Here is a 26,885-nt window from a genome sequence, read left to right as displayed (position 1 = left end):
TGACTGCATTTAGTGATGCGTTTAAAGTTCTTAAATTTTTTTATATTGACTGACCTTCATATTTTAAAATATGATAAAATATATCTTTATATATAGAATATATATATATATATATATATATATATATATATATATATTTTTTTTTTTTTTTTTTTTTTTTTTTCTTTGTTCTTGCCATAATAACTAATAGCTCTACTAGGCCTATTCACTGTATACCAACTCTACCTCTTCACAACTTTACAACGGATGCTCTCAAACACATTAAGAGAAAAGAAATTAAAGTAATTAACTTTTTTGTTAACTGAAAGCCATTCCAGGTGACTCTACCTCATAAAACTGAGAACTGAGAGAATCCAGACAAGATGTGCAAAATTATCCGCTACAACCCCTGCTGCTACAACTTCCTGTTCAGCTCGGCCTGGATGAGTGCAGAGCAGCTGGGCGTGGCCTGGCGTGACCTGGGGGAGGGGAGTGGGCGGAGTTGCGGCATGTTAGAGACTTATTACAGTTTGGTGGCCTGCAAAGCTATGACCTACCTGGAGAAGCTCAACTTTCTGAGCAGCAACAGCAACACTCAGGGCTGATTTCTTGGATAGTCAATAAAGCTGCAGGTCCAAAAAACAACCTAGTTTTATTTTGAACCATTAGATTAGTTTCATTTAAAACCATGAAAGTATCCTATATTGATTCCTATATCAATTCTTAGCCGGCCTTTGATGGTTAAGGTGGTTAAAAAGCTGATCATTGAGGTTAAAATATACTACAAGTAGGTTAAGAGGGATAAACATACAGGGGCAGTTTCCCAGACAGGGATTAGGTCTAGTCTTAGACAAATACTATAATACTATAATAACAGGGCATTATTTTAGCATACCAAAACTGTTATTCTTCAGTACCAGTCAGTAAGTATAGATAAAAACATCCAATCAGTTATTTTACTACAGCAAACATAACGCGCTGCTGCCCTCCTCTGGACTGGTGGTGTAAATACACATGTACATGCTTGTAAATGATGAAGAGGTCAGTCTGAGCTTTGCTGTATGTTTTATTCTTGTGTGAAATTAAAAACTTTACTGTATAATAATGTAAAAACAGCAGTACTCTCTGAAGTTTACAATAATTACAGGTTTAGTTAATGCAGTTTTGAAGTTATGTATTATGTAAATTTGTGTATCTTTGTGCTTGTATACATTAATAAAAGTTTAAAAGTGCCTTTCTGTGTATTCAATTGATTTCCACTGAATTCCACATAAAGAATCATGTAGTAAAATGTAAAAGTGTTAAATAAACCAAAAATTCTCTGTAAAGCATTTAGGTGCTCTTATCTGGGGTTAAGCTGTTAACTTGTGGTTTCTGGGGCTGGTAACTCTGATGAACTTATTCTGTGTATCCTGGAGCGGTCCTGATGAGAGCCAGTTTCATCATAACGTTTTTGATGGTCGTTTTTGACTGCATTTAGTGATGCGTTTAAAGTTCTTAAATTTTTTTATATTGACTGACCTTCATATTTTAAAATATGATAAAATATATCTTTATATATAGAATATATATATATATATATATATATATATATATATATATTTTTTTTTTTTTTATTTTATTTTTTTTTTTCTTTGTTCTTGCCATAATAACTAATAGCTCTACTAGGCCTATTCACTGTATACCAACTCTACCTCTTCACAACTTTACAACGGATGCTCTCAAACACATTAAGAGAAAAGAAATTAAAGTAATTAACTTTTTTGTTAACTGAAAGCCATTCCAGGTGACTCTACCTCATAAAACTGAGAACTGAGAGAATCCAGACAAGATGTGCAAAATTATCATTTAAGCAAGAGATGCTACTTTTGGAAAATCTAAAATATAAAACATATTCTGCTTTGTTCTTTTTTGTTTACTAAATAATACCATATGTTTTTCTTCATAGTTTGGATGACTTTAGTATTTATCTACAATGCAGAACATTTTAAAATAATAATAAGAAAAATGATATATTGATCATGAAGTGTTACCTCAGATGATAATTTTGAAATTTTCACACCTGTATAAATTGTGAGGTGTTATCTTGTGCATGAGGTTGAACACTGGCTAGGGTGCTCATGTCAAAATGTTGTAAATGATCTGAGTTGGAGCGAGGCCAAACAAAAGTTAGGGATATATGATACTACTTCCAATCTCATGATATTTGGCATGTCATTGTGCAGGATATGTAATAATATTAAGTATGGTATACTCAATATGTTATACAATAAGCAAATTTGGATTTATCTTATTATCTGGTTCCAGTGACTCTAATTATTATATTAGAAATATTAGACAGCCAGCGAGTCAGTTCTTGAAGCTGATGTGTTAAAGATGGAAAAATGGACAGGCATAAAAATCTGAGACACTTTATCATGAACTAAAAAATCCAAAAGTTAATGATTAAATATTTTTGTGTTATTAAATTACAGTTTTCTAATTTAAAACAGATTTTTTTTATTTTATTTAGTGTTTTATTGAGTGAATGAAATGTTAATGGAAGAGAAAGGGCAAATAAACCCTGCTTCAGGAATACAGGATTCTCTCTGCATTGCTTTTTTGGAAATAGAATCAGTAAACACACGTCAGAAACTTTATGTCCTGCTACATAAAACTGAGTTGTAGGGAAAACCCTTAATGCTAACAGTAATACACCATTAACACACTGCTAACAGAACATCTTCACAGGTCAACGCCTCAACAGGCATTGTTTAAGAGCTGGTTTTTACCTACACAATATTAGATTGCTGGTTTTAATGTAACGGCTGATCAGTGTAGTTTTATGTCTGTATTTGTTTAATTACTGTCTTGTTTCATGTATAAAGAAAACACACCAGATTAGTTTGGACATTTTCACCACTTTTATTATAAAAGAGCACATACAAAAAGGATCATGTACAAGCTTTGAAATGAAACATTAAACTTAAAAACAAAACGAAATAAGAGTTTGGGTTTAGCGATGCCACTTTTAAAATCAATATTAGTAGTAGTAATAAATAAAGTACAAAAATTCCACCAAAAGATAATTCTAACATTTTACACAGTTTTTTTTTTCATAAACTCGACCACACACATATCAGCAGTCTCATCAGCAGGAGGCGCTATTGCTTTAATATGAATGATAAATACTCTATTCTTTCTGCTAGAAACTCCTCTAGTGAACAAAAACACCTATAGCTGCAGGGCACCCCTGTCACTGGCACCTTTTGAAGATTATTATTATTATTATTCATTCCTGTTTCTCAGACGCAAAAGCAGCAGCAACGCAAACGTTAATCCTCTGAAATATTAGTAGAATATCTGCACTAGTCTTTAGTCTTAACTGTATATTTCTACGCTTGTTGTGTTAAATATTCAAACCTGAGTAAAACATGCATTTTTAAATCATTTGTGCTTTTATACTCTGTTCATCCTGACCCTGCGCTAGAATGCTAACATTCTCTGGCAGAGAGAGAAAGAAAAAGAGTGAAAGAGAGAGAGAGAGAGAGAGAGAGAGAGAGAGAGAATGCCCTTGAGAAAGAGGTTGCCAGATTGGCTGAGGAAGAAGTAAATGGGTGAAAAGGTGATGCAGTACCTGGGAAGTATTTATAAAGAGGGAGAGATAGAAAATTAAATTAAAATAAAAGAAAAGAAATAAAAACTCAAGAACCAAGTTGGCCGGAATGAAAAATTAAGCAAAATTACAGAGATTTTTTAAAAATTAAAATGAAAATAAAAGTTGAGCGAAGTAAAAGGCAAAGCCCATTTTACCCCTGTTTCTGGCAAGGATATCTTAAAAAAATATTTTAACATATTAACTTATTAATGTATTTGACAAATTACTGACTTCGAAAACAAACCAAAAAAGAATAAAATAAAAATCTGAAACTACAAGCAAAAATTTTAATATATAATGTCAAATGTCATATTCTCAATGTTTTTATTTAAAATGTCAAATACATGAATTATGTTGAAGTTGGGAAGCAAATAATACATTCTCAAAGTATTTACTTACGTTACAATCTTGACTAAAAAATCAAAAGAATAAAAAAAATCAACAGAAAATGGGGGAGAAGAAGGAGAAAGAAATGCAGGTAACAGATGAGAAAGAAGTACAAGTAAGGAAGTGAAAGAGGGAAAAAGAGAGAGAGAGAGAGAGAGAGTATTTGTATAATGAAGGTTGCCAGAGTGGTATAAAACATGCCAGTGAGAGGGTGGCCTTGGAAAACTAAGAGTGCAAACAGGACTCAAACAGCGAATCAAAAACCCAGAGCACTCCCACTCCGCTGCTGCGTCCGGCCAATCAGCGAGCGGAATGTCAGTGAGGTCACAGCACCAAGGAAGAAACACACACGAACACGACTACCCGCATGCGAAGCATTCCCGCAAACCAACGCAAACGTGAGGTAAGAGTCTGACTCCATTTTTTCAGTGTTATTCCTAAATAAATAAAGAATGATTCAATTCCAAAAATGAAATAAAAAAACTATACAAAATTAAATACATACCCACGGTATCTACAGTTAGTCATAAATTATGATTGTTAAATACTTAAGGCATTTCAACGGACAAAACCCTGTGTAAACTATCAACGCGAGCCAACATCCACCAATCAGCAAGCAAGACACTCAGGCAGGAGGGGGAAGCTGAAGCTCATTGGCTGAGGGAAAGCTGTGTGCTTTGGGTTGTACCTGGGTAATAGCGCAGCTATAGAAGGACAGCCTGGGATGTGCTTTAAAGGGGAATTCTGGCTCATGTGGCTCATTGTTGTAAACATGCTATGTCTGTAGAAAAGTGGGAGGAGCCTTTAAAAAACTACAAGCACTTTGTCGTAAATTTTTATGGTCATATTTAACTAATTTAACTAATGTTACTACTAGAAAGCTACTAGAATTTCATGCTGCTGGGTAATGTAGTGTAAGAGCAAACATAGATATAAGCATCAGAAATACTGCAGAAAGTTGAAACAGAGTAAAACGATAAAACGCTGCACTACATTAGCACAACAAAAACATAAAAAATGGTAAATTTATGCCAGAACTTCCCTTTAAGTTCAGAGTTATGTTTAAAAAAAAATGTAAAAGACTTTCCTAATAAATTACAATATTATGGAATTGTGCCAACTCTCATCCCTGCTCTTTAACTGCTGAAAAAAAATAATGTAAACAGAATAAGAGAAGTTTCTTAACAACAACAACAAAAAAAATACAGTTTTGCAAATCCCTCAGTGCTGGCTCCGCCCCTGCTTGCGTGCGATTGGTGGATGCTCCTCCTTCACACCACATTCTAAATAGTTGTTCTAGCAATACAGCATAGCAACCGACATAGCAACCAGCATAGCGACCAGCATAGCGACCAACGAGGGGAGGCCTGTCTCACGCGCACACGCCAAACAAAAACACAGTTTTACACGCAAGCTCCGCCCCCTCCAAACACTGCAGGTTTAAATATTCAATAATAATATTAATAGTCATAATAAATACTCGTAAATGGCAACGAAGCACCAGAAAGAGAGAGAGAGAGGCTGGGCGCTTTAGCTACGCTCACATGTGCTTCTTCAGTAGGCATTTAGGGTCAAAGGTCATGGCAGGGTTTCACACTACACTCATACACACACAAACACACACACACTCAGACACACAATCAGACAAATACATTCAGTCACACACAATCAGGCTCACACACACACGCTACATCAGTCTGGTAGTGTTACAGATCATCACAGCTTAAAGGAGCTAAATTACATTCATGCACACACACACATTCACACACACACTCACACACACACACACTCACATACTGACAGGCGTACACTTTTAAAGAACAGCCCAAACACAGATTCATGCAGCTACTAGGTCACAATGCTCCAGACGTCTATCTACAGCCCTCCACCAATCAGAAACCATCTGTCCATCCGATGATAGCCAATCAGTCGCCCTCCTGCAGTCTCTGTGGTGAGTAATGGGAGCTGCTTCTGTTTGTATACATATTTTTTTGCTTGTTTTGTCTGTTTTCTGTGTGTGTGTCTTTTTGGCTTCTCTACAAGAACATTAGGGCACAGCTAACTATCATGTAAGACCCTTAGCATGTTTAGCGCTGTGCAAAAGTCAGAGACCACCCCTCGCACTAACTCACCGTGGAACAGGCTTTTAAGTACAAGTTTAATTTTTTGAAAATATATTCAGTGTTTCTGCTGAAATCAACAGGATATTTGTCCTTGCATCCTGCCCAAAATTCAATGCAAACCACTTTATCTGTTAAACATGGTGGTGGGTGTGTTGTCCACACCTGGCAAGTGACAAAGCGGCAAACGACCAGTCGTTTCCTATGAGAGAATGCAAGAGACAAAAAAAACAAATCTAGTTGAGAGTGTCTCAGCTTCGTGCAAATGAATTTTGACATGGTAAGGTAACATTCTAAACTGACTTGGCGAACAAATTTGTCGGACCAATTTTCACATTTCTGAACTTCTGAATGCTTTTGGAAAACACTGTCTTGAAAAATAAGTCTGCTTGTGTTTAAAGGCCTGGGTGAGTCGAAATTAAGCAAACAAAGGGTGATCTCTGAATTTCGTACAGTACTGCAAGCACATACACCACACACACACACACATGCACACACACACACACCACACAAACATACATGTTTACTGAGAAAACAGCAGCTTGATATAAATGCACACATGTACAAGCCTGTGAGTGTGTGCATATGTGTGTGTGTGTGTGTGGCTACAAGCAAAGGGTCTTTTACTAGGGGCATGGCTTCAGAATTGCACACACATATGCTACTAAAACACACACACACAAACAAACACACATAGCACACTTAGCAACCCTATAAAGAACATCCCTTATACATTACTCAGTAAAATCCTTCAAAGCATGTGTGTATGTGTGTGGGTGTGTGTAAGTGTGTGAGAGTCTCATTGGCTCAGTAAAGCGTGTGAGTGTGTGTAAGATGGCTCATTGATCTCATAGAGTGTGTGTGTGTGTGTGTGTGTGTGTGTGTGTGTGAGAGAGAGAGAGAGTAGGGGGTTCATATAAGACTTTGTTAGCTGTCAGACTGTGTGTGTAGAGGAAGTAAGAGCCTTTAATGTGTGTGTGTGTGTTTGTGTGTGTGTGTGTTTGTCTTAGCAAGTGCATCGTGTCTATGAGTAGCATGTGTGTTTGTGTGTGTGTAGGCGTATCTCAGCTTTTAGGTGTCTGTGTGCTTCAACTCCTAGGCATGAGCTGAGTCTTTGTGTGTGTGGGTGTGTGTGTTTGTGTGTTTCAGCTTTCAGGTGTGAGCTGTGTCTGGATGTCCACTCTGCAGATGGGACACTTCCTGCTGGTGGCGAGCCACTGGTCCACACACGCCTGGTGGAAAAGGTGCATGCAGGGCAACCGCCTAGAGAAAAAGAGAGAGAGAGAGAGAGAGAGAGAGAAAGGAAGAAAGAAAGAGAGAGAGAGATTACAGTGACTGCTTTTTTTAACTGCAGGGCCACTGAACCTTTCAATGGGATGGCTTAAAGGTCTCATTCCATCATTTTTTCATTCATTTTAAAATGTTCAGTTGTGGTCTCTAGAATGAATGAATGCCCTGTGAGCTGATTTTTGTGAGGAAAAAAGTGCTCCGGTGATCCGGTATAACGCTAATTTAGTCTGGAGTGATAGGATTTCGGCTCTTGCTCATGAATATTCATACAGGCAACATATCGCTTCTGATTGGCTAACAGCACTGCGACACAGCGAGACGGACAGCAGTTTAAAAAAAAGCCAAATCCACTGGAGATCCTATGTAAACCTAGTTACCTACACACAGAGGTGGGTAGTCCAGAAACAGAAAGTAAAAATCAACCCCAGGGTTTTGTTGCCTGACAAATAGACAAATTCTAACCATTTGTTCCTTAGCTCTGAATTACTGGGCAAAGCATAGGACACTGATGTCATATTTACACAAATAACACAGGAACAAACTGCCATGTTGTTCCTAGCGCTGTTAGCTCCTGTCTGATAAGACGTGCCTGCCATTGTGGTTTTAAGCTTTGCCTGTGGGCGGTCTCGAGCCACGGTGTGCGAGGCCATGAATACTAATTCATGTATGAGATGGGTGATAAATCTGGTTAAACTGCACCTGAAAAGCTGTTTAGCTAAACATAACATAAGTACATTTAACAGTTGGGTCTAAAGTTTGTTTGAACCAGACGGAGACCACCTTTTCTCACAGATCCCAGTGTGGTTGTTTAGGTGTGCACACAAGTAAGATTACTGTTTCCACAGCTGTGTGAAAACCCCTGCACAAGTAGCTAAATGCACAAGTGGCTAAATGCTTTAATTAGATGCCTTCTGTAGTGTGAACTCCAAAGTGTGTGTACAATCTGGTGCAGTACTCACCTCACATCCTCGCCATCTTCCAGCATAGAGAGACAAATGGTGCATTTCTCATCAACGTCTGACTCTTCCTCCTCATCACACAGCTTCAACTCCAGTGGCTTTCGCTGCAAAAAACAAACACATGGTGAGTATATACACCATATAAATCTATACAATGTATATGAATGTGTGCTTTTGTTCTGCTATATACTGTGGTTTAATGTGTTGTAACACATCTAATTGGCTACTTATACATACTGATGTGAAGGTGTTTAGGACCTTTTTAAATATTTTTTGTGTTTACTATTCCGATGTACTGTATTTATTACCTTGTAGTTATTGCATGTGTGTGTGTGTGTGTGTGTGTGTGTGTGTGTGTATACCTTCTTGTATTTGTGGGGGAATGTGAATCTCTCGATGGTGGTCTGGACGGCTCCTCGGCTTACACTGCCCAACCGGTCCTCTAGCTGAAGCAGTTCCTAGCACACACACACATACACATACACACACACACACACACACACAAACACACACACACACACAAAATCACAAACAGGAGCTCTTTGTTAATGTGTGAAATCTCAAAAATGCATCTTGATTAGATATACATGTGTTTGTATGTATATATATGTGTGTGTGTGCGTGTGTGTTACCTCATAGCTTTCTCGTACAGCAGAGGCGTGGCGGTTGGGGCTCAGACTCTGCAGTGCCAGCAGGTGGAGCTGAGGATACGGATAGTTCCTCACTTCATGGACAACCTGCACACACACACACCCACACATGCACACACACACACACACACACACACACACACACACACACACACACACGCACACACACGCACGCACACACATTACACCCAATTTAATGACCAAAAATATATATACACAGACAACAGACACTGGACCCAAATCTCTCACACACTCCTGTGGGCTCTCTTTACACTCTGTACTCACCACTTGTGTGGAGGAGGTGTTCCGGGGGAAGTGGTGCATTCTGGGAGAAGCTAAGTAATGCTGGTAGGGCTGAGGGATCTGTTGCAGCGGATACTGATGAGATAAGCCAGCATCTACACTCAGATCCCTAAACACAACACACACACACACACACACACACACAAACAATTAAAACGTTGTATGTCAATCCATGTTTTATAATTACATGGCTCATACTTTAATACTAGTTTAATACTAGATACTGAAAATGTAATAGTGGACACAACATAATTCATTGTGGATACTAAACAATTCATAGCAGATACTGAATAATGCATATTTGATACTAAAAATCATAGTAGATGCTAAATAATACATGGTGGATACTAAACAATTCATAGTAGATTCTTAATAATTCATAGTATATGTGGAATAATACAAAGTAGATACTAAATATTTTATAGTACATCCTGAATAATTCATAGTATATGCTGAATAACTTATAGTGGATACGGAACAATTCATAGTAGATACTAAATAATAAATAGTGGATACTGAACAATTTATATTAGATGCTGAATGATCCATAGGGGATATTGAAAAATGCATAGTTGATTCTGAATAAAATAAACTAGATATTAAATAATAATGTTCAGTAAATATATAAGTAATTAAGTAATTATATAAGTAATTATTTAAGTATAATTATACGTAAATACTAAATCATTCATATTAGCCACTGAATCATTTGTAGCAGTAGATATTGAATAATAGTGTGTGTAACTCACCAGTCTGTGCCCTCTGCCAGGTATCTGGGCTGCTGTGCGATTGGCTGTGGGACATGAAGGGGCGGGGAGTATTCGTATCCAGGGCGTAACCTGTGTGTGTTCAGAGGGACACGCTCTTGCGTACGTCTGACAAAAAAGAAGACAGCTTGCGTTTACTCTAAAATATATATTAAAACATTATGTTATTTATGTGTATATTATCAAATAATGTTGTTTACATAAAGTGCATATAAAACATCATGTTGTTTACATTGATAGTATAATATGTACACTAAGCAAATATATAACATCATGTCGTTTACATTAATAGTATAATATGTATGCTAAGCGTATATAAAACATTATGTTGTTTACATTAAATACATATAATAATATAATGTTTACGCTAAGCATATATAATACATTATGTTGTTTACATTAAATGTATATATAATGTAATATAGAGTATATAAAACATACATACTGAATAATTAAAAGTAGATACTGTATATTAGTCGTTTTCCTTAAGTGTACATAATAATATTATGCTGTTCATTTTAAGTGTACAGGAGTGTCTGTATATTTATCAGTATGTATGTAGGTACCTGCTGCTGTGTGGGTGAGTGTTTGTGTCTGGATAAGCCTGCACTGCAGCTGCTGCTGTTTGAGTTATTTCTGCACTGAATGTGTGTGTGTGTGTGTGTATCTGCACTGCAGTGGCTGCTGCTTTGTGTGTGTGCGTGTGTGCGTGCCTGTGCTGCAGTACCTGCTGTCTTGTGTGTGTGTGTACCTGTCACTGTATGTGGTATCACTGTGTGTGTGTGTGTGTACCTGCGCTGCAGTAGCTGCTGCTGTATGAGGTATTGCTGCTGTAAGGCCTGAGGTAGGAAAGTGGGCGGGACCTCCGGGTACTGGGGCGGAGGCAGAGGAGCGGGCGGGAAATCGGCAGGCAGGGGTGTTGCCGTGGCAGCCAGGTGGAAATGGCGACAGGAGGTAGCATGGCTATGCTGGTGCCTGCTGAAATGTGCTCCTGCACACAACAACCAATCACAGGCAACAGACTGAGTCAGATCAGCCAATCAGAGGAGAAAGAGCATGGAGAACTACACACATTCTCATATATAATTGGATAAAAGTGAGAATAAATTGACTCCATCTATTTAAAGATTTATATATTGACCAATTGTGATTACAAATGGAAGTAATGTACTCTATATTCCTAGATAATTTAGCCTAGCATTGGATTAGCATGCCTGGTGGCGAAGAATATTAGTAGAATTTAAAAACTGTTGAAAACATCCACACAGAAATTAAGCCACAATTGTCCACCATGTTTTCAAATTAGTAGAGGCAGGAGGTGGAGCCAGACTTGTCTAGTCATTTAATTCACCCTCTTCCTCCAGATCAAATGTCTTTAGATTAACAAAAGCTGCTATGGTTCAGTGTTCAACCACTAAATGTCTTACCAGCATTTGACTCTTCACATTCAGCTGTTTCTATTGATAGAGAAAACTAGGAACAGCTGTACCCACTTAAAGCAGAGATGGAGAGCATGGCTGAAATAATCACTGACCAACTAATTTGAAAAAGAATCTAAAGGTATGTTAGTTACCAAAATAATAATTCATTGCAGCCTTCCCACATTCCATATTTTTAGGACTATAGTGATACTAGTTATCTAGTTATTGCTATGTTTCCCTTTTATTGGGGAAAAGCCTAAGTAAACAAAACTGTAATTCTTTAAAAATAATCTTTTGCAGTCTTACGAGCACTGGATGTTAATCTACACAGAATTCTCTCCTGAAAATCATTAATTTGGGTGAGTAAAGCACTTTTGTTTAATTACAGTAAGCTTAAATTTCCAACATTTTGTCTAAGGGTGAGTTTTTTAGTAAAGTTTCTCTATCACTAAGGCTGGGTGCAGCAGCAACCATGAGTGATTCAGTAACCCAGGGCACTATCAGCTAGTGGTTTGTCTCATGAAGCTTGTTTTAACACGCCAAACACGCAGACTACAGTCCAATATACTCGCCTCTGAGTGGCAAAAAAGCTAGCGCTGCGGATAACGGCTAATGCTAATGCTGCTGCACCTAGCCTGAAGAAACTTCACTGAAAACTCATCCTTATAACGCTGTACTTCAGTGGAGTGATTTTACTGCTCCTTAACACCTGACTGGTAGAATTCATACTTAAGGCGCACTGTTGATTTTTGGGAAAATTAAAGGATTTTAATTGCACAGAAAATGTGATTTTTTTGTCAATAAAACCCATAGGGATAGTCTAAACTACACATCATACTGCAACCAGCCAGCAGAGGCACTAGACCTGTGGTTGCTACACTTTTGAGAGATGGTGTGCTGTCCATGTTTATATACAGTCATTGGAATTATATGTGACCTCACCAATGTTTGAAAGTGTGGCCCTTGTGAAAGTATCTGATTAGTCCTACACTATATTTTGCTTTCAATGGGTAACCTCTATTTAAAATACTGTGTAGCTCAATACTAGCACCATGTTTTATACTGGGAAACAAGCTTTCAGATATTCTAAACCATACATACGTTATTATATTTAATCCACTAATATGGTTTGAGGAATCTGCCATTTTTTATTACACAACAGAAAGTGAGGACTGATTACAGTCTGAAAAATGTCAGAAAAAAACAATAAAAATTACATTATAATGAAATTTTAGGGGTGAATAACACATGAAGTCACCCATATTATGCAGTCTTATGCAAAGGTTTCAGTACCATTTTTAATTAATAAAAAAACATATTCTCTGTAGCTAATTAAGCAGTGGCAGGAACCACTATTCGAAAACACGTTAGGGTCCTTTCTTAGGACTCTTATCTCTGCCAAACCTTCCTGCAGGTTGTTGGCAGCCATGTGAAGGTTTGGATTTGCCTTTCTTACCAATATATATTCAGTTCTCTCTTAGTTACAGTATCTTGGTCTTCCAAATCTAATTTTGACTTCCACAGTTCCCATGAATTACTGTTTGTTAATAACATTTTTCAATACAACTAGCTAAACAAATAACTTATTTTCTTATAGTCTTTTAAGTATTATTACTTTGATATGATTCTAAGTGATTTTTAGTGATATTTTGACGATATTGTCCAGTGTGACTTACCATGCAAAAGACAGAACATGAACTGATTCAGTAGATTCAACACATTCCTCTCACGTGAAAATCATTGTCGTCATGGCTGATATATACAGGTATATGTGGTACTGTCTGGTGGCACATTTAATGAAGTCTTTCTTTTTCTCTTAGGCCTGTTATCAAGTTGGATTTCTAAGCATTTTATAAACAGTTGATTGTAGTACATTTGGAGGAAAATGTACACAGGACAAATGCATAAGGCTGTTCCTCAGCTCTTCTCTTATTGGACAGGCTTGACTCTGGATTTAAATTATCTGGATGAACAAAAAATACCGACTTACAGTTTAGGAAGAGCTTTTTTTTTTTACCATAGAGCCTAGACCCAGTGTTCCTTATATACTGACATGATAAACATCAAGAGACAGGAAAACTAGAATTGCGTCCTATGACTTTTGCCCATGTCCCATGGAAGCTAAAGAATGCTGCACTGACCAGTGGGATATATTACATGTGTTTGTCCTTCTGTATTGAATATACTGTAAATGTGATTTCTGACAGTCACTTGTTGGTTCACCTGGACAATTTTAGCCAGACAACGCTGTCTATGATCATTACCACCCATTGCATTGTTCACCTTTATGACAAATTGCCAGTACATATGTGACACTATGGATTAAGTAATGTTAAATGCCCACAGTTTTAAAAACTGAATCACGATCAGTATCAGGCCTCACTTAGGGTGTACTCACACTAAGCAATCTGCGCCGTGCCCGGACATGGTTACACCCCAAAGCACGGCTCAATTGGCTAGTGTGATTGCTAAACGATAGTTCACTTGGGCTCGAGCACGGTAAGCATGCAGTGTGAGCACGATCCGTGCCCGAATATGGAACAACATGTCAGTAATGCGACATTCATTTAAACAAACATGCCAGTGTTGTGCCAAATTCAGCACCCCCGCCAAGAAAAGCACCCCCTCTCGGGAGAGTGTTCTATTTTGCTATGTAGGTAACCGGAAGGAAGTTTAAAGCAGATTATCTCTGCAAATGTGCTTTTATCAAGAAGACATGCTCCCAAGAGAGGCAGCTTTTCATGTCGGGGGTATTGCATTTGGCACAACATCGGCAAACCCACTGAGCAGTGAGTAATGACGTAAGCGGGCTTAGGCACGGATTGTTTAAACATAGTGTGAGTGCAGGCCAGCAAGGGAGTGGTCCAACCAAACCGTGCCTAGTGTGAGTACACCCTTGCCATAAGCATGCTGATTAGTGTTTAGTCTTACTTACTAGATAACACCTCACAACATTAACAGGTTTTTGAGTTCTGTTGCCATTCCTTGTGTGGTATTACTTGATTAATAATAAATCTGTATATACTGGTATCCCATGACTTTTGGCATTCTAGCTAACTTTCCCAGCTAGCAGGGCCTGTATTGGGCCTACATGACCCCCAATCTGTTTGATGGTGAATGTGTTGGACCTAACAGGAGGTCTTTGGTGTGAATGAGATTAGCCCATGTGCTGAATCAACTGAAGAGTGTTACACCCAGGAGGGATCTATGGTAAGACAGATGGTAGGGGAGGGGCACGGAGGGAGGGGGTTGTTAAAGGAGAGGTTTGGTGGGGGGTAGGGGAAGCAGGTGAAGTGGGGGGAGAGTGTAAATAGATAAGTGTGAGTGGGGTGGGGGCAGTGGTTCTGCAGCTGTTGCTTAAATGTTCTGTATCAACACTTCTGCTGCCCCAGGCCAGCGTCTCACGTCTAGAGCTACTTTCTTTTCTGGGCGCAGAACAGGCCTCAGGCATTCAATACATTTCCTACTGGGAATGAACTGGTGTCCACAAAAGTGCCCTTTTGTTTAGCATGATTTATTTTTATTTTGGAGGGATTTTAGGGTCATTTTATTAGTGTTAGGGGTTTTATTGGTCTTGTTTTTCTTCACCTTTGCTGAATGAATGCTACATATGCCCCTGCCAAATCATTCGGGTCATTAAACAGCAATCTGTCGGTCATCTCGCAGACGCAGCTGAAACAGGGGAAGGGGAGGTCAGCTTTCAGTTCCTATGGCAACCAGGGTTTAGGATTATCTACCTGAAAACCCTCAGGGTGACCTACAGTCTTAGTACTGTAAAACACACTCATTTACAACTACAGCTCTGAAAAAAAAGAGACCACTTAAAAATGATTAATTATTTAATTATAAACTATTAATTAATTATAGTTTCTTTAATTTGGATGATCACAAGCCATTAAACCAAGCTGAACTGCTTGAATTTATGCAGCAGGAGTGGCACAAAGTTATCCAAAAGCAGTGTGTAAAACTGGTGGAGGAGAACATGCCAAGATGCATGATAACTGTGATTAAAAACCAGGGTTATTCCACAAAATATTGATTTCTGAACTTTTAAAACTTGAATATATGAATATGAACGTGTTTTCTTTGCATTATTTGAGGTCTGAATGTTTGTTTGGAATTTGGGAGAAATGTTGTCCGTAGTTTATAGAATAAAACAACAATGTTTATTTTACTCAAACATATACCTATAAATAGCAAAATCAGAGAAACTTATTCAGAAACTAAAGTGGTCTCTTATTTTTTTCCAGAGCTGTACATCTAAATAAAAACAAATATATATTTATTTATTTTTCATTTAATTTCAAATGAAAGCCTTGTAATATATCTTTCCTTAGACATTTCTTCACTGTTTTTAAAGGAATCAAAAGAATGATTAATCTTTGACCCCTGATACTTACAGTTAGTACCCAGCTGGCATTTCAGCATTTAGTCTCGTTTAAATCAACCTCATAATAAGGGTTGAATCAACACTGAACTACAATTTGATTTTGAACCTTGATATTGTGTCTTACTTTTCTTTATTAATAAATTATAAACAACATTCCCATTCCTACATTGTAAAGTAGTGAACCCTGTGAAACATACCTTAATACATCTAGATATCTGAGTAATCCTATAATTAAAATATAATAAAACCATAGAGACAGAGATAATAACATCAAGTTGATTCCACATTAAAATATCAACATTAATTTTTTTTTTTACTTTTTAAAACCATTTAAATTATCTATGGCATAGTGTTGCCCTCAGGCAACAAACCACTTTTTCGATTATAACACGCCCTTACATTTATGTAATTTTCTTTTTTTGTCACAAAATGTCTCAAAACATTACATTTAGTTTAGATTTTTGCTTACTTAATAAAAAAGTGTTTTTTTATTTGTTGCCTCAGGGCAACATTATGCACCTACATCCGTTTTATTGGAAATAATGCTAAAGAAGTGGATGTTCCAAAAAAAATTTAATCTGTGCCATAAAGGGTTAATATTAACCATTTTTTCAACATTTCTCCAACATTAAAACTACAACTGTCATAATTTCAACCACATTTCAGTCTTGAAGGTCAGTCATGTGCCAGCTGGGTAAATCATGATTGTATCTGATGTGAGTTTCCTTAGTTCACAATGGGAGATGTGTTCTGATCGTTCTGAAGGTCGAATATTACTACAGTGCCATGCTTTATGCAAATAAATTATTGTTTTTGGCATGGGTTTATGAAGATGAGATTGGTGAAATAAAGAAAATAACACATTTAGTAGTATGATTACAAACCGTAATTTAGTGAAGTAGTGATGTAGTATGAATACAAACCGTGAAGTTCTCCAGGCCATAAATGGAAAGTTGCGAAAACAGACGGTTATATATTTATTCACCTATTTAGTCTACAGCAGCTTCACCCTGTCCTCTCACACTGAAGTAATGAAGACTTTTCCATCCCAGATTAACTATTTAGCATCCAATATGAATGATACAGGAATCTACTATTAAATAATTAGTATCTACTATCAATTTTCCATGATCCACTACTATTAATCATTCAGTATCTGCTATTAATGATCTTTTATCTACTGTGAATTATTCTGTATATACCATGAGTTGTTCAGTTGTTTTAACAATTTATTATTTAGCATACACTATAAGCTTTTCAGTATCTACTATAAATCATTCAGCATTCGCTAAAAATTATTCAGTATTATGTAATAGTACTATGTATTATTTACACAACGTATCCACAATGTATTATTTAGTATCCACTATGATTTATTCAGATTTTTACTATTAGTCATTCAATATTCACAATGAATTATTCATTATCTACTATTAATTATTTTATATTTACTATTAATTATTCAGTATCTACTGAGTTATTTAGCACCTAATATAAATTGTTCAGTATCCACTATGAACTATTCAGTATGTACTATAAACAATTCAATATCTACTGTGATTTTTTTATTATTTATACTATGAATTAATGAGTATCGACTATGAATAGTTCAGTGTCCACTATGTATTATGTAGTATCTACTGAGTTCTTCAGTTCTCACTATAAATGCTTTGGTATCTATTATGAATATATTTTATTTAGTATCTACTGTGCAGCATTGATTATCCGCTATACAGTAATTATGATTTATTCAGTATCCATTATGAACTACTACATATCTGCTAGTACATATTCTGTACATACAATTAATTGTTTATTTTATTTAACAATTGATTAATTTGCATCCACTATGAGTTATTATGTATCTACTATAAATCATTCACTCAGTATTCTTTTTAATTGTTCAGTATCCACAATGTATTATTTAGTATCCACTATAATTACTAATACAGTAATTATGATTTATTCAGTATTCACTATGAACTACTACTTATCTACTAGTATGTATTCAATATCTACTGGGACTGACTAAATATTCACTATGATCTATAAGTATGTTTTATAAATTATTCAGTATCAATTATTAAGCATTTTTAGGAGTGAAAATAACAGTAGTAAAGAAATATGTGTGAAAAAAAGTATATATTAGCAAAAACAAATACTCCAATCCTTACAATTTAAATACTGTTAGAACTTGATTATAATAAAATAATAATAATTGTAAATATTGTGCATTTATAACCATTAGGAACTTCGAGAAGCTATTTCTTACCTCTAATGTATTCAAAAGTCCTTGGATGTATGAATGTATAATGTATAAATATGTGCAATTTCAGTGTTAATATCTTCCACACAGCTGGTGCTGTTGCAGGGTAGTGATGGATATTCTACCATATATAACACACACACACACACCTCTCGCTTCTGGTAGGTAAGATTCCCTGGAGGTCTGTCCACCCAAGCACTAAAATACTTGCTTCAGCACTATTACAGGAAGCAGGACAGAATCAGCTCTGCATGGTAATGCTAATGACCACAGCCTTCTAGTAGACCTACATGTGCATCCCTGATATGATACACTGTATATACATGCTAAAAAACACATTCACCCCCCCCCCCCCACCCTCACCTATTTGGGTGTATTTAGTGGTGTTTCTACACCTATAGGCACTTTCATGCTTTTAGTTTTTTTAAGAAACTATATAACTGCATATTATTTAGCATGTTTTGTGTCAAAATAACAGATTCATGTCAGATAAATTTTTTCAATATTTGAATGCATAAATTGGTGTTTTTTTGTTACAAAATAACAAATTTGTAAATGCTGTTCTTTTATATAAAAAAATAGACTACCGCACTATAAGGTGCTCTTAAAATCCTTTAATCCAGTGCGCCTTATGTATGAATTTTACCAGTCAGATTGAAATGAGCAGTAAAGCCCCTCCGCTAAAGTGCAGCGTTATACAGGAGTTTCAGTTTTGTCCTCCAGCACCAACATTAGCATTTGCCGCTAACCATGCTACGCGCTAGCTCTTTTGCTGTTCAGAGGTGAGTATTATCGGCCTGTAGCCTGCTGCTAACCCTGGCTAGCACGGCTAGAACATTAGCATTACCTGCTAACCGCGCTAAGCGTTAGCTCTTTTGCCATTCAGAGGTAAATATATCAGACTGTAACCTGCTTCTAACCCTGGCTAGCACCCTGGCTAGCACTGCTGGCATATACGGAGGTGAGTATATGGGACTGTAGCCTGCATGTTTATCGTGTTAAAACAAGCTACGTGGGGCGAAGTGCTAGCTAATATCGCCCTGGCTTACCAGAACACTCCAGTTTCTCAGTGTAGTGCTTCTGGTTACCAGCTAATGCTAATGCTTGTGGAAATCTGGAAGTGTAAGCTTAATGTAAATAAGTGAAACCCAAATAAACTCACCCAAATAAACAGTTATTATGAGAGAAATCTGTGTAGATTAACATTCAGCGCTCGATTGTTTTTGAAAATAGTTTTCTCAAAAATTACAGTTTTGTTTACTTGGTTTAGATTTACTTAACTTAGTGTTCTGTGATGTTTAGAGGGCTTTTTTTTACCTCAGAAATGCTAACACTGCTAAAAAGAGAAATAAATAAAAAACTAGCAAATTCTGATTAGCTTTTTTTTTTAGCCTTGTTAAGATTTTAGTTTTGTTATTACAAAAGACAATTAAAAGAATAGTTTATGTTAAAAATGTTGCTGATATATCTTAAAATATGAATTATACGACTGGATTCCTCTCAGAGCAGAGCTCTGCAGAGATTAGCATTTTACTCTTTTCTAATACTGCATTCATTATTCACTGTTCCCAAACAGAATGTCTTGGAAAGCCTTCAAAAGCTCTGATTTCTCATAGTTGCTATTTCTTGATTTAAGTGAAGCTTTGATACAGCATTACTATGATTTTACCACAAGTACGGGGTAGTCTAAACAAAATATTTAAGGATTTTAATTTCTGTAGTAACTTATACCATGATCAGGCTGTATCATCAGATATTAAGGAAATGTGTTAAATTTAAGAACTGTCAGCTTTAAAAAGCAGAGCTTCAGTCAGTATGTTTTTATTTTAGTAATCTGTGTGGGTTTTAGCCTTTGAACCAGCCTACCACCAATTCCCCAGTTCCATTTCCACAACCTGGATTGCCATATATAGAACACAGCAGCATGCAAACAGTGTGCTGCAGCCATGAGCAGCATGGGGTGAGCTGACTATTTTTCTCCTTTAAAAAGTTTACCAAGCTAAAATAGTCTTAAAAAGCCCATAAGTTTGTTTATAATGTGCATAACAAAACATTGCAAACGTATACGTGCTCTGATCAGCTTACAGAGTAAGACTTGTCGTTGCTTGCAGCTGTGTGTCAATTTGGCAACCCACATGAGCTCTGAACCTGAGGAGGGTGTTTTAAAAAACTTACTGCTTTCACCATTTCACATGCTCATTCTCATTTAGTACTGATTGTTTATTTAAGTATGATAAAAAGCTGAAGCCTAAACCCTTCAGTGATTTTCCTGACAAATGTGCTTTACTAAACTAAGCTCTAGAGACTTAACTATCTTTACCAAAACCTGATTGAAAGTGCAAAGCTAATCTCTTGAGTAAATGTCAGGTGGAATGATAACATGCAGCAATTGTAAAAATTTCAGTAAAATGCACTTTGACATGCCAAAGCCATGGGATAGCAGTATTTAAATTGATCATGGTCATGGAGGGTTACCTGTTCAGCACTCACATTAATATACGCTGTGAGGTCTTGTAAGTGAGGTTAATGTGAACCCTGAGTGGGTGCAAGATAGGTGGGACATTCCATTTCCAAAGCTGTGCAGACATTTATCAGTTCTTGAACCACAGAGTCATTTGTGTACCTAGAATATGTCACAGAAGGCATTAGCACCCACAGTGGACAGCACAGTGGGTGGTAATGATATTGACTGGCGATGGCTGGAAAGTCTGAATAGACTGAAAGTAACGCAATTTTCCTGTCAAAAAAAAACCCGTAAAAATGGTATCCATTCATTTATGCAGAACTGATAGTATCCCCAATGTCACCCTCGATTCGTCAAACAAGAGTTTGACTAACCATATACCGGTAACAGATAAGGTTTGATTTCCCACCGCTTTATACCAATAAGAGTCTGCGGGCAAGACTCTTCTAACTCAATGCTCCTAATCTTCATTCTCATACCTCTGTAACCTGAAAAGGGGATTACAATTTAAATTCAAAGTGAACTATTAACTTTTCTTTAAAGCTTAGGCAGGCTAAAAAAACCCAGCCTAATGTGACTGCTAATTTAGGCTAAAGTAATTGGATTTTCGATCAAATTACAACACGATCATTTTGTGAATGTTTACCTGGCACTGTTTACTATTTTTCTATTAGTCAACATTGTTTTCAATCTCAACAGGTTCCTAGTGATATCCTATTAGCCACTAAGGCAGCATCACACTATGAAATCAATTTGGAAAGGCATTTTGATTACCTAATGAGCTTAATGTTCATCTTACATTGTGCATTGTATCAGTTGTGCTGTTTTTTGACTATTATACAACTATCATAGTTGATAGCGATGGTTTAAGCATGGACCTTCCAGGCACAAAGCCATAAGAAACTGAACACTATCAAAATAAACAGTGTGAAGATTGTCTTTGTCAGTGTAAAGATTGTCTTATATCAGAGTGTTAGCTCACTTTTACATATGTATAGGTTATACATTCACTTGTGCATACATATCAGCCTGTACTGTGTTAGTGTTATAACTCCACACTGTGTAACATTTCCTCACTCTTATATGCCTGATTTGATTCGTCAGTTTACCGAACCCATTCATGACATACGTCACATGGGTTAGAATAGAAAAAACACTAATGCAGCCCTCCAGGGCTGTTGTTTTCGCACCTGCTTCAAGGCTGTTTTTTTTCACCTGCACACACCAGGGCCAAATCCAAGGCACATTCAGGCACAGCTACGCTAATGCTATAGCACAGCCTAAGCATCTGCACAAAGGTCTGAAGATCAGATTTTATACCTATCCCCACAAGAAGGTTAGACACCGAGAGGTAAACTTAAAGTCTAAAGTAATTCAGAGTGGTGTGATGTGAAATTAAACTTCAGATTTCATTAAAGTGAGGTGATGGGAAACAGGGATATAGAAAATATAGATGTTAAACCACCTGTAAACCTACAAATCTGAGATTTACACTGACGTGTCAATTTTTTGAAAACTAAGTGGGCATTTAACATTCCTCAATCCACAGTGCCACATGTGTACCGAAAATACATGATAGGGGTATTACAACCCACAGTGAAGAGCACAGTGGGAGATAATGATCGTGACCAGTGCCATCTGGCTAGAATTGCCCATGTGAACAGACAGTTCACACATTCAGTGCGGTAGGCCCCACACAAATATCCCACAAGTCAGTGCTGCATTTTTTAGTTTTCATGGGACATGGCAAAAGTCATGGAACATGTTACCAGTTTCCTCCCATGTCATGTGGCATGTCAGTGCAAATCATCAGACATCTAATTCACATCATTCTAATATGACAAGCCTTTGATCCACTCTGAATGACTTTTTCTAAAGCTTAAAGGAGGAAACCTAAAAGCTCATGTGCTTGTAGAGAGAGAAAGAAAAGAAGGAAAGAAAGAAAGACAGGTGCAGATGGAGATGTGTTTGGACTGAGCGAAAGTGACAGCTCGCCTCTGTGTTCTAGCGGCTATGTTTCCCAGAGGCACGAGGGTGAAAAGTTCCCATGATTCAGCTTGGCAAGTGGGAGGAGCTGAGAAATGAGCCTGAGGGGAGGGGCCAAAGAGGCCAAAACAGTGGAATAGGGGTGGGGCTTGGAGGGAGGACACATGGAAATCAGCAGAGAACACACTGAAGGTTAAGGGAAAAACTACAGTCTTTATTGGAAAATATTAGTATGAGTGGAACTGTGTGATAATAATAATAATAATAATAATAATAATAATAATACCATGCAAATAAAGAGCAGAGGCAAGGCCTGACCATGCTCCGTAAGGTTAACACAACAGAAGCAGCATCCAATGGGTAGATGTGTATGCTACAGCACGTGTAAGTACAGCAGGACATCTCTACACAAAGATACATTGGAGTTTGCTGTTTAAATGTCAAAAACACAAAAGATTTTGTTTTGTAAAAATAAATAAATAAATAGATAAATCAACAGACATGGTCATGCATTATAGAGCCTAATACAAGAACAGAAGGCAAAGAACCACAACCAAAGAAATAAAGACATTTCAAAATACTAGGAGGATTTCTACAGCAGTGCAATTCTAGTGATCCCTGTGATGTGGATGCGCTTCTCGCTCGTGGCCTGCAGAACTGAGGCTACCATTAGCAATCACATAAATCGAGTAAAACCAAATGAAGAATGGGTTAGGGTCAGTCGGTGTGATTGGGTACAGTGTGCCATTGTGTGGTTACTCCAATTTGGAGCCAATTTAAATCAAATTGTTAACATAACAGAGTGAAGATTTGGAACCAGCCAAGCCAAGACTCAAGTAACAACTAGAAATGGTAGATTGGTGTGGGTTGGTATTGGTATGTTGGGTTAATAACAGCCAACAAATGTTATAGAAGGGAATACTGAAGGCTAAAATTGGACTGAAATGAAACTCCCTAAATAACAGCAGAGCTGACATGTAAGTGAATCCACATTGTTTAGTTATGCTTATCTCGCCAAAAAAACTCACTAGGAAATTTACTTCCTAAATTACATAATTGTATCAATTACATCATGCTAATCAGTGACTACCAGTTCACTGTTAGCAAAATTTGCTCTGACTATTAGATAATCTTATAATATAATTTTATATATAACTCTACAATGCAGTGCAAGAACACAAAACTGTTCTAAACACTGTTTTATAAACATAATTCAGCTTAGAGGTGAAGGTTAAGCCTCTATAATTGGTTCTCTGTAGAGCTTTTTCCAATAACAATGAGCAAGAAAAGACTGGGGTCAGCAAAAAAACAGCAGTATTGATTTGTGACTCCCATCAGTGAATGTGAGGGCCGACTCTGGTTATGGATTGGCATGAAATAAGCTGGTTTACACAGGCACAGTGTACCGACACACGAAACGCAGGAGACAGACAGCGCTCAGGCTTCAATGAAGCCTGGCTGGGATTGAGCCGAGAGGCAGACGCATCCACTTCACAGAAATTTACAGCCAAAAAGATGTCAGTCTATTCACACTGAGGAGAAAAATAATAAAACAAAAACAAAAGAAATGGGACAATCACAATGACAATCTGTAAAAGCCTAAACGCTACAATGGGTCGGTTATTTGAAAAAAAAAAAAAAGAAGAAGAAAAGACCACCAATGACAGTTTAAAAACAGAGACAGAGGCTTCTTTGACGGAAAAAGAAGAGGAAATTAAGATGTGTTATTCTGCAGTCTCACACAGAAGGATACTGGATGAGTGGGGTGTTATTTTTGAGAGGGGTTTGGTGGTTTTTATTTTAATTTTTTTTTGGTTTATATTTTTTTTAAATGCCAATGTCGTCTTCGGATGAAAAGAGGGGATGAGGTAGAGGGACAGGCAGAGAGGCTTTAGCACAATGGAAGGGGGGAGAGAGGTCTGAGAAATGCGGGATGTAGAGGCAGCCTCCAGACTATGGAACAAGGAGAAAAAAAAGAAGAAAACAGAAAGACAAGCACAATGAAATCACCGGCTACGGCATGACCTTAAAATAATATCATTATTATTACACAATCAGCACAGATCCTGCATGAGCATGTTTTTAATTTCTATTTTAAAGGCATTCATTTAAATATGGCTAAATGTGACTGGGTATGTTGGAAGAAAAATCATTTATCCTGTATATAGCTAAAGGTAACTAGCTAACCTACATCATCAGTTAATGTGAGGATAAATGTAAGGCTAGTTAATTTAGCTTCCAGCAGCCACTGTTTTCCACCTGACGAGGATCAAAATGCTTAATTATTAATTATATCAGCGTTCACGGAGACGCGGTAAGGGAATGTATCTAACCTAACAGCAGAATGAGACATTATTCGGGTGACTAACACGCCAAATAAGCGGAGAGTGAACAGATTTTTTAAAGCCAAACATTTGAGATTTAATCCGCAGCTGCGGTTATAGCTAAGCTAGGACACAAAGGATGCGGATCAAAGTGAAGACTGGTGTTTATGCCTCACATTCGTGCGATAAAAGGCTGAATTCGATTAACTTTTACGATTAAATTTTAATTTGACCTTCTTTTACGTGTTTTAACGCGCCTATCGTTTTTCTGAGCTGTAATTTTCCTCAATATGTCTTGCGGAAAAAAACAAAACATAACAAAACGTCCTCCTGTAATAAGCGCTAGCCTGCGTGCTAACGTCGTCGTTTTCAATCAGAAAGCAGCAGCGAAGCCCCCCGCTCCCCCCTGCCTTCATCCGCGCGCTACAGCACTGCCGCCCGCGTTAGTGGTGTTTTAGTACGATTAATAAACGAGGGGAAACAACAAATAAATAAAATACTAAATACCTCTGCTTCTTACTGAACCGAACACGGGAAGAACCAGATATCCGACATGAACTAACACCATCCTGGCTCCTTTGTCGGTGCTGCCCATGGACGCTTCGCCTCCACGGAACCGTTAACAGCGCTGCGGCCGAGACGCGCTGGATCACACACAAAGACGGCACCGACCAATCACAGCAGAGCAGATGAGAGGCGGACCAATCAGCAACGCGGATCCTCTCTGCTGCAGCGGCGAGGCTAGCCAATCGCAGCGCAGCCGAGTCTTTTGTGAATTAGCTGTGGGAGGTTTGTTGTCAGAGGCGATCGGACCGGTCTCAGCGCGCACGCGCGGAGAGACTGGACAAATAAATAAATAAACAAACAGACAGGCATATATACACTGCTCAAAAAATAAAGGGAACACTCAAATAACACATCCTAGATCTGAATGAATGAAATATTCTCATTGAATACTTTGTTCTGTACAAAGTTGAATGTGCTGACAACAAAATCACACAAAAATCATCAATGGAAATCAAATTTATTAACCAATGGAGGCCTGGATTTGGAGCCACACACAAAATTAAAGTGAAAAAACACACTACAGGCTGATCCAACTTTAATGTAATGTCCTTAAAACAAGTCAAAATGAGGCTCAGTATTGTGTGTGGCCTCCACGTGCCTGTATGACCTCCCTACAACGCCTGGGCATGCTCCTGATGAGGTGGCGGATGGTCTCCTGAGGGATCTCCTCCCAGACCTGGACTAAAGCATCCGCCAACTCCTGGACAGTCTGTGGTGCAACGTGACATTGGTGGATGGAGCGAGACATGATGTCCCAGATGTGCTCAATCGGATTCAGGTCTGGGGAATGGGCGGGCTAGTGCATAGCTTCAATGCCTTCATCTTGCAGGAACTGCTGACACACTCCAGCCACATGAGGTCTAGCATTGTCCTGCATTAGGAGGAACCCAGGGCCAACCGCACCAGCATATGGTCTTACGAGGGGTCTGAGGATCTCATCTCGGTACCTAATGGCAGTCAGGCTACCTCTGGTGAGCACATGGAGGGCTGTGCGGCCCTCCAAAGAAATGCCACCCCACACCATTACTGACCCACTGCCAAACCGGTCATGCTGAAGGATGTTGCAGGCAGCAGACCGCTCTCCACGGCGTCTCCAGACTCTGTCACGTCTGTCATGTGCTCAGTGTGAACCTGCTTTCATCTGTGAAGAGCACAAGGCGCCAGTGGCGAATTTGCCAATCCTGGTGTTCTCTGGCAAATGCCAAGCGTCCTGCACGGTGTTGGGCTGTGAGCACAACCCCCATCTGTGGACGTCGGGCCCTCATACCATCCTCATGGAGTCGGTTTCTAACCGTTTGTGCAGACACATGCACATTTGTGGCCTGCTGGAGGTCATTTTGCAGGGCTCTGGCAGTGCTCCTCCTGTTCCTTCTTG

The 26,885-nt window shown here is 37.9% G+C and overlaps 1 protein-coding gene across 2 annotated transcripts; it reads right to left on the bottom strand.

Moving 5' to 3' along the window:
• Positions 1-2,859: 2,859 nt before the first annotated feature.
• rnf165a (ring finger protein 165a) lies at positions 2,860-25,595 on the bottom strand. Of its 2 annotated transcripts, none has more exons than XM_015607677.3 (8): positions 25,451-25,595; positions 10,885-11,083; positions 10,075-10,200; positions 9,308-9,434; positions 9,005-9,109; positions 8,735-8,818; positions 8,373-8,476; positions 2,860-7,386 (listed from the first exon to the last, which is right to left on the bottom strand). In XM_015607677.3, the coding sequence occupies exons 1-8, from the start codon at positions 25,536-25,538 to the stop codon at positions 7,269-7,271; spliced, it is 951 nt and encodes a 316-aa protein (XP_015463163.2). In that variant the 5' UTR covers positions 25,539-25,595; the 3' UTR covers positions 2,860-7,268. The 2 variants fall into 2 exon arrangements, with proteins under 2 accessions (XP_015463163.2, XP_007256642.2); XM_007256580.4 differs by having other exon boundaries at positions 8,735-8,830; positions 25,451-25,592.
• Positions 25,596-26,885: the final 1,290 nt, after the last annotated feature.

This window comes from Astyanax mexicanus, chromosome 17 (assembly GCF_023375975.1).
Source record: "Astyanax mexicanus isolate ESR-SI-001 chromosome 17, AstMex3_surface, whole genome shotgun sequence".
NCBI classification, from domain to species: domain Eukaryota; kingdom Metazoa; phylum Chordata; class Actinopteri; order Characiformes; family Acestrorhamphidae; genus Astyanax; species Astyanax mexicanus.
Note: the sequence above shows the minus strand (reverse complement) of the source record. Positions and strands in the feature narration are given on the sequence as shown.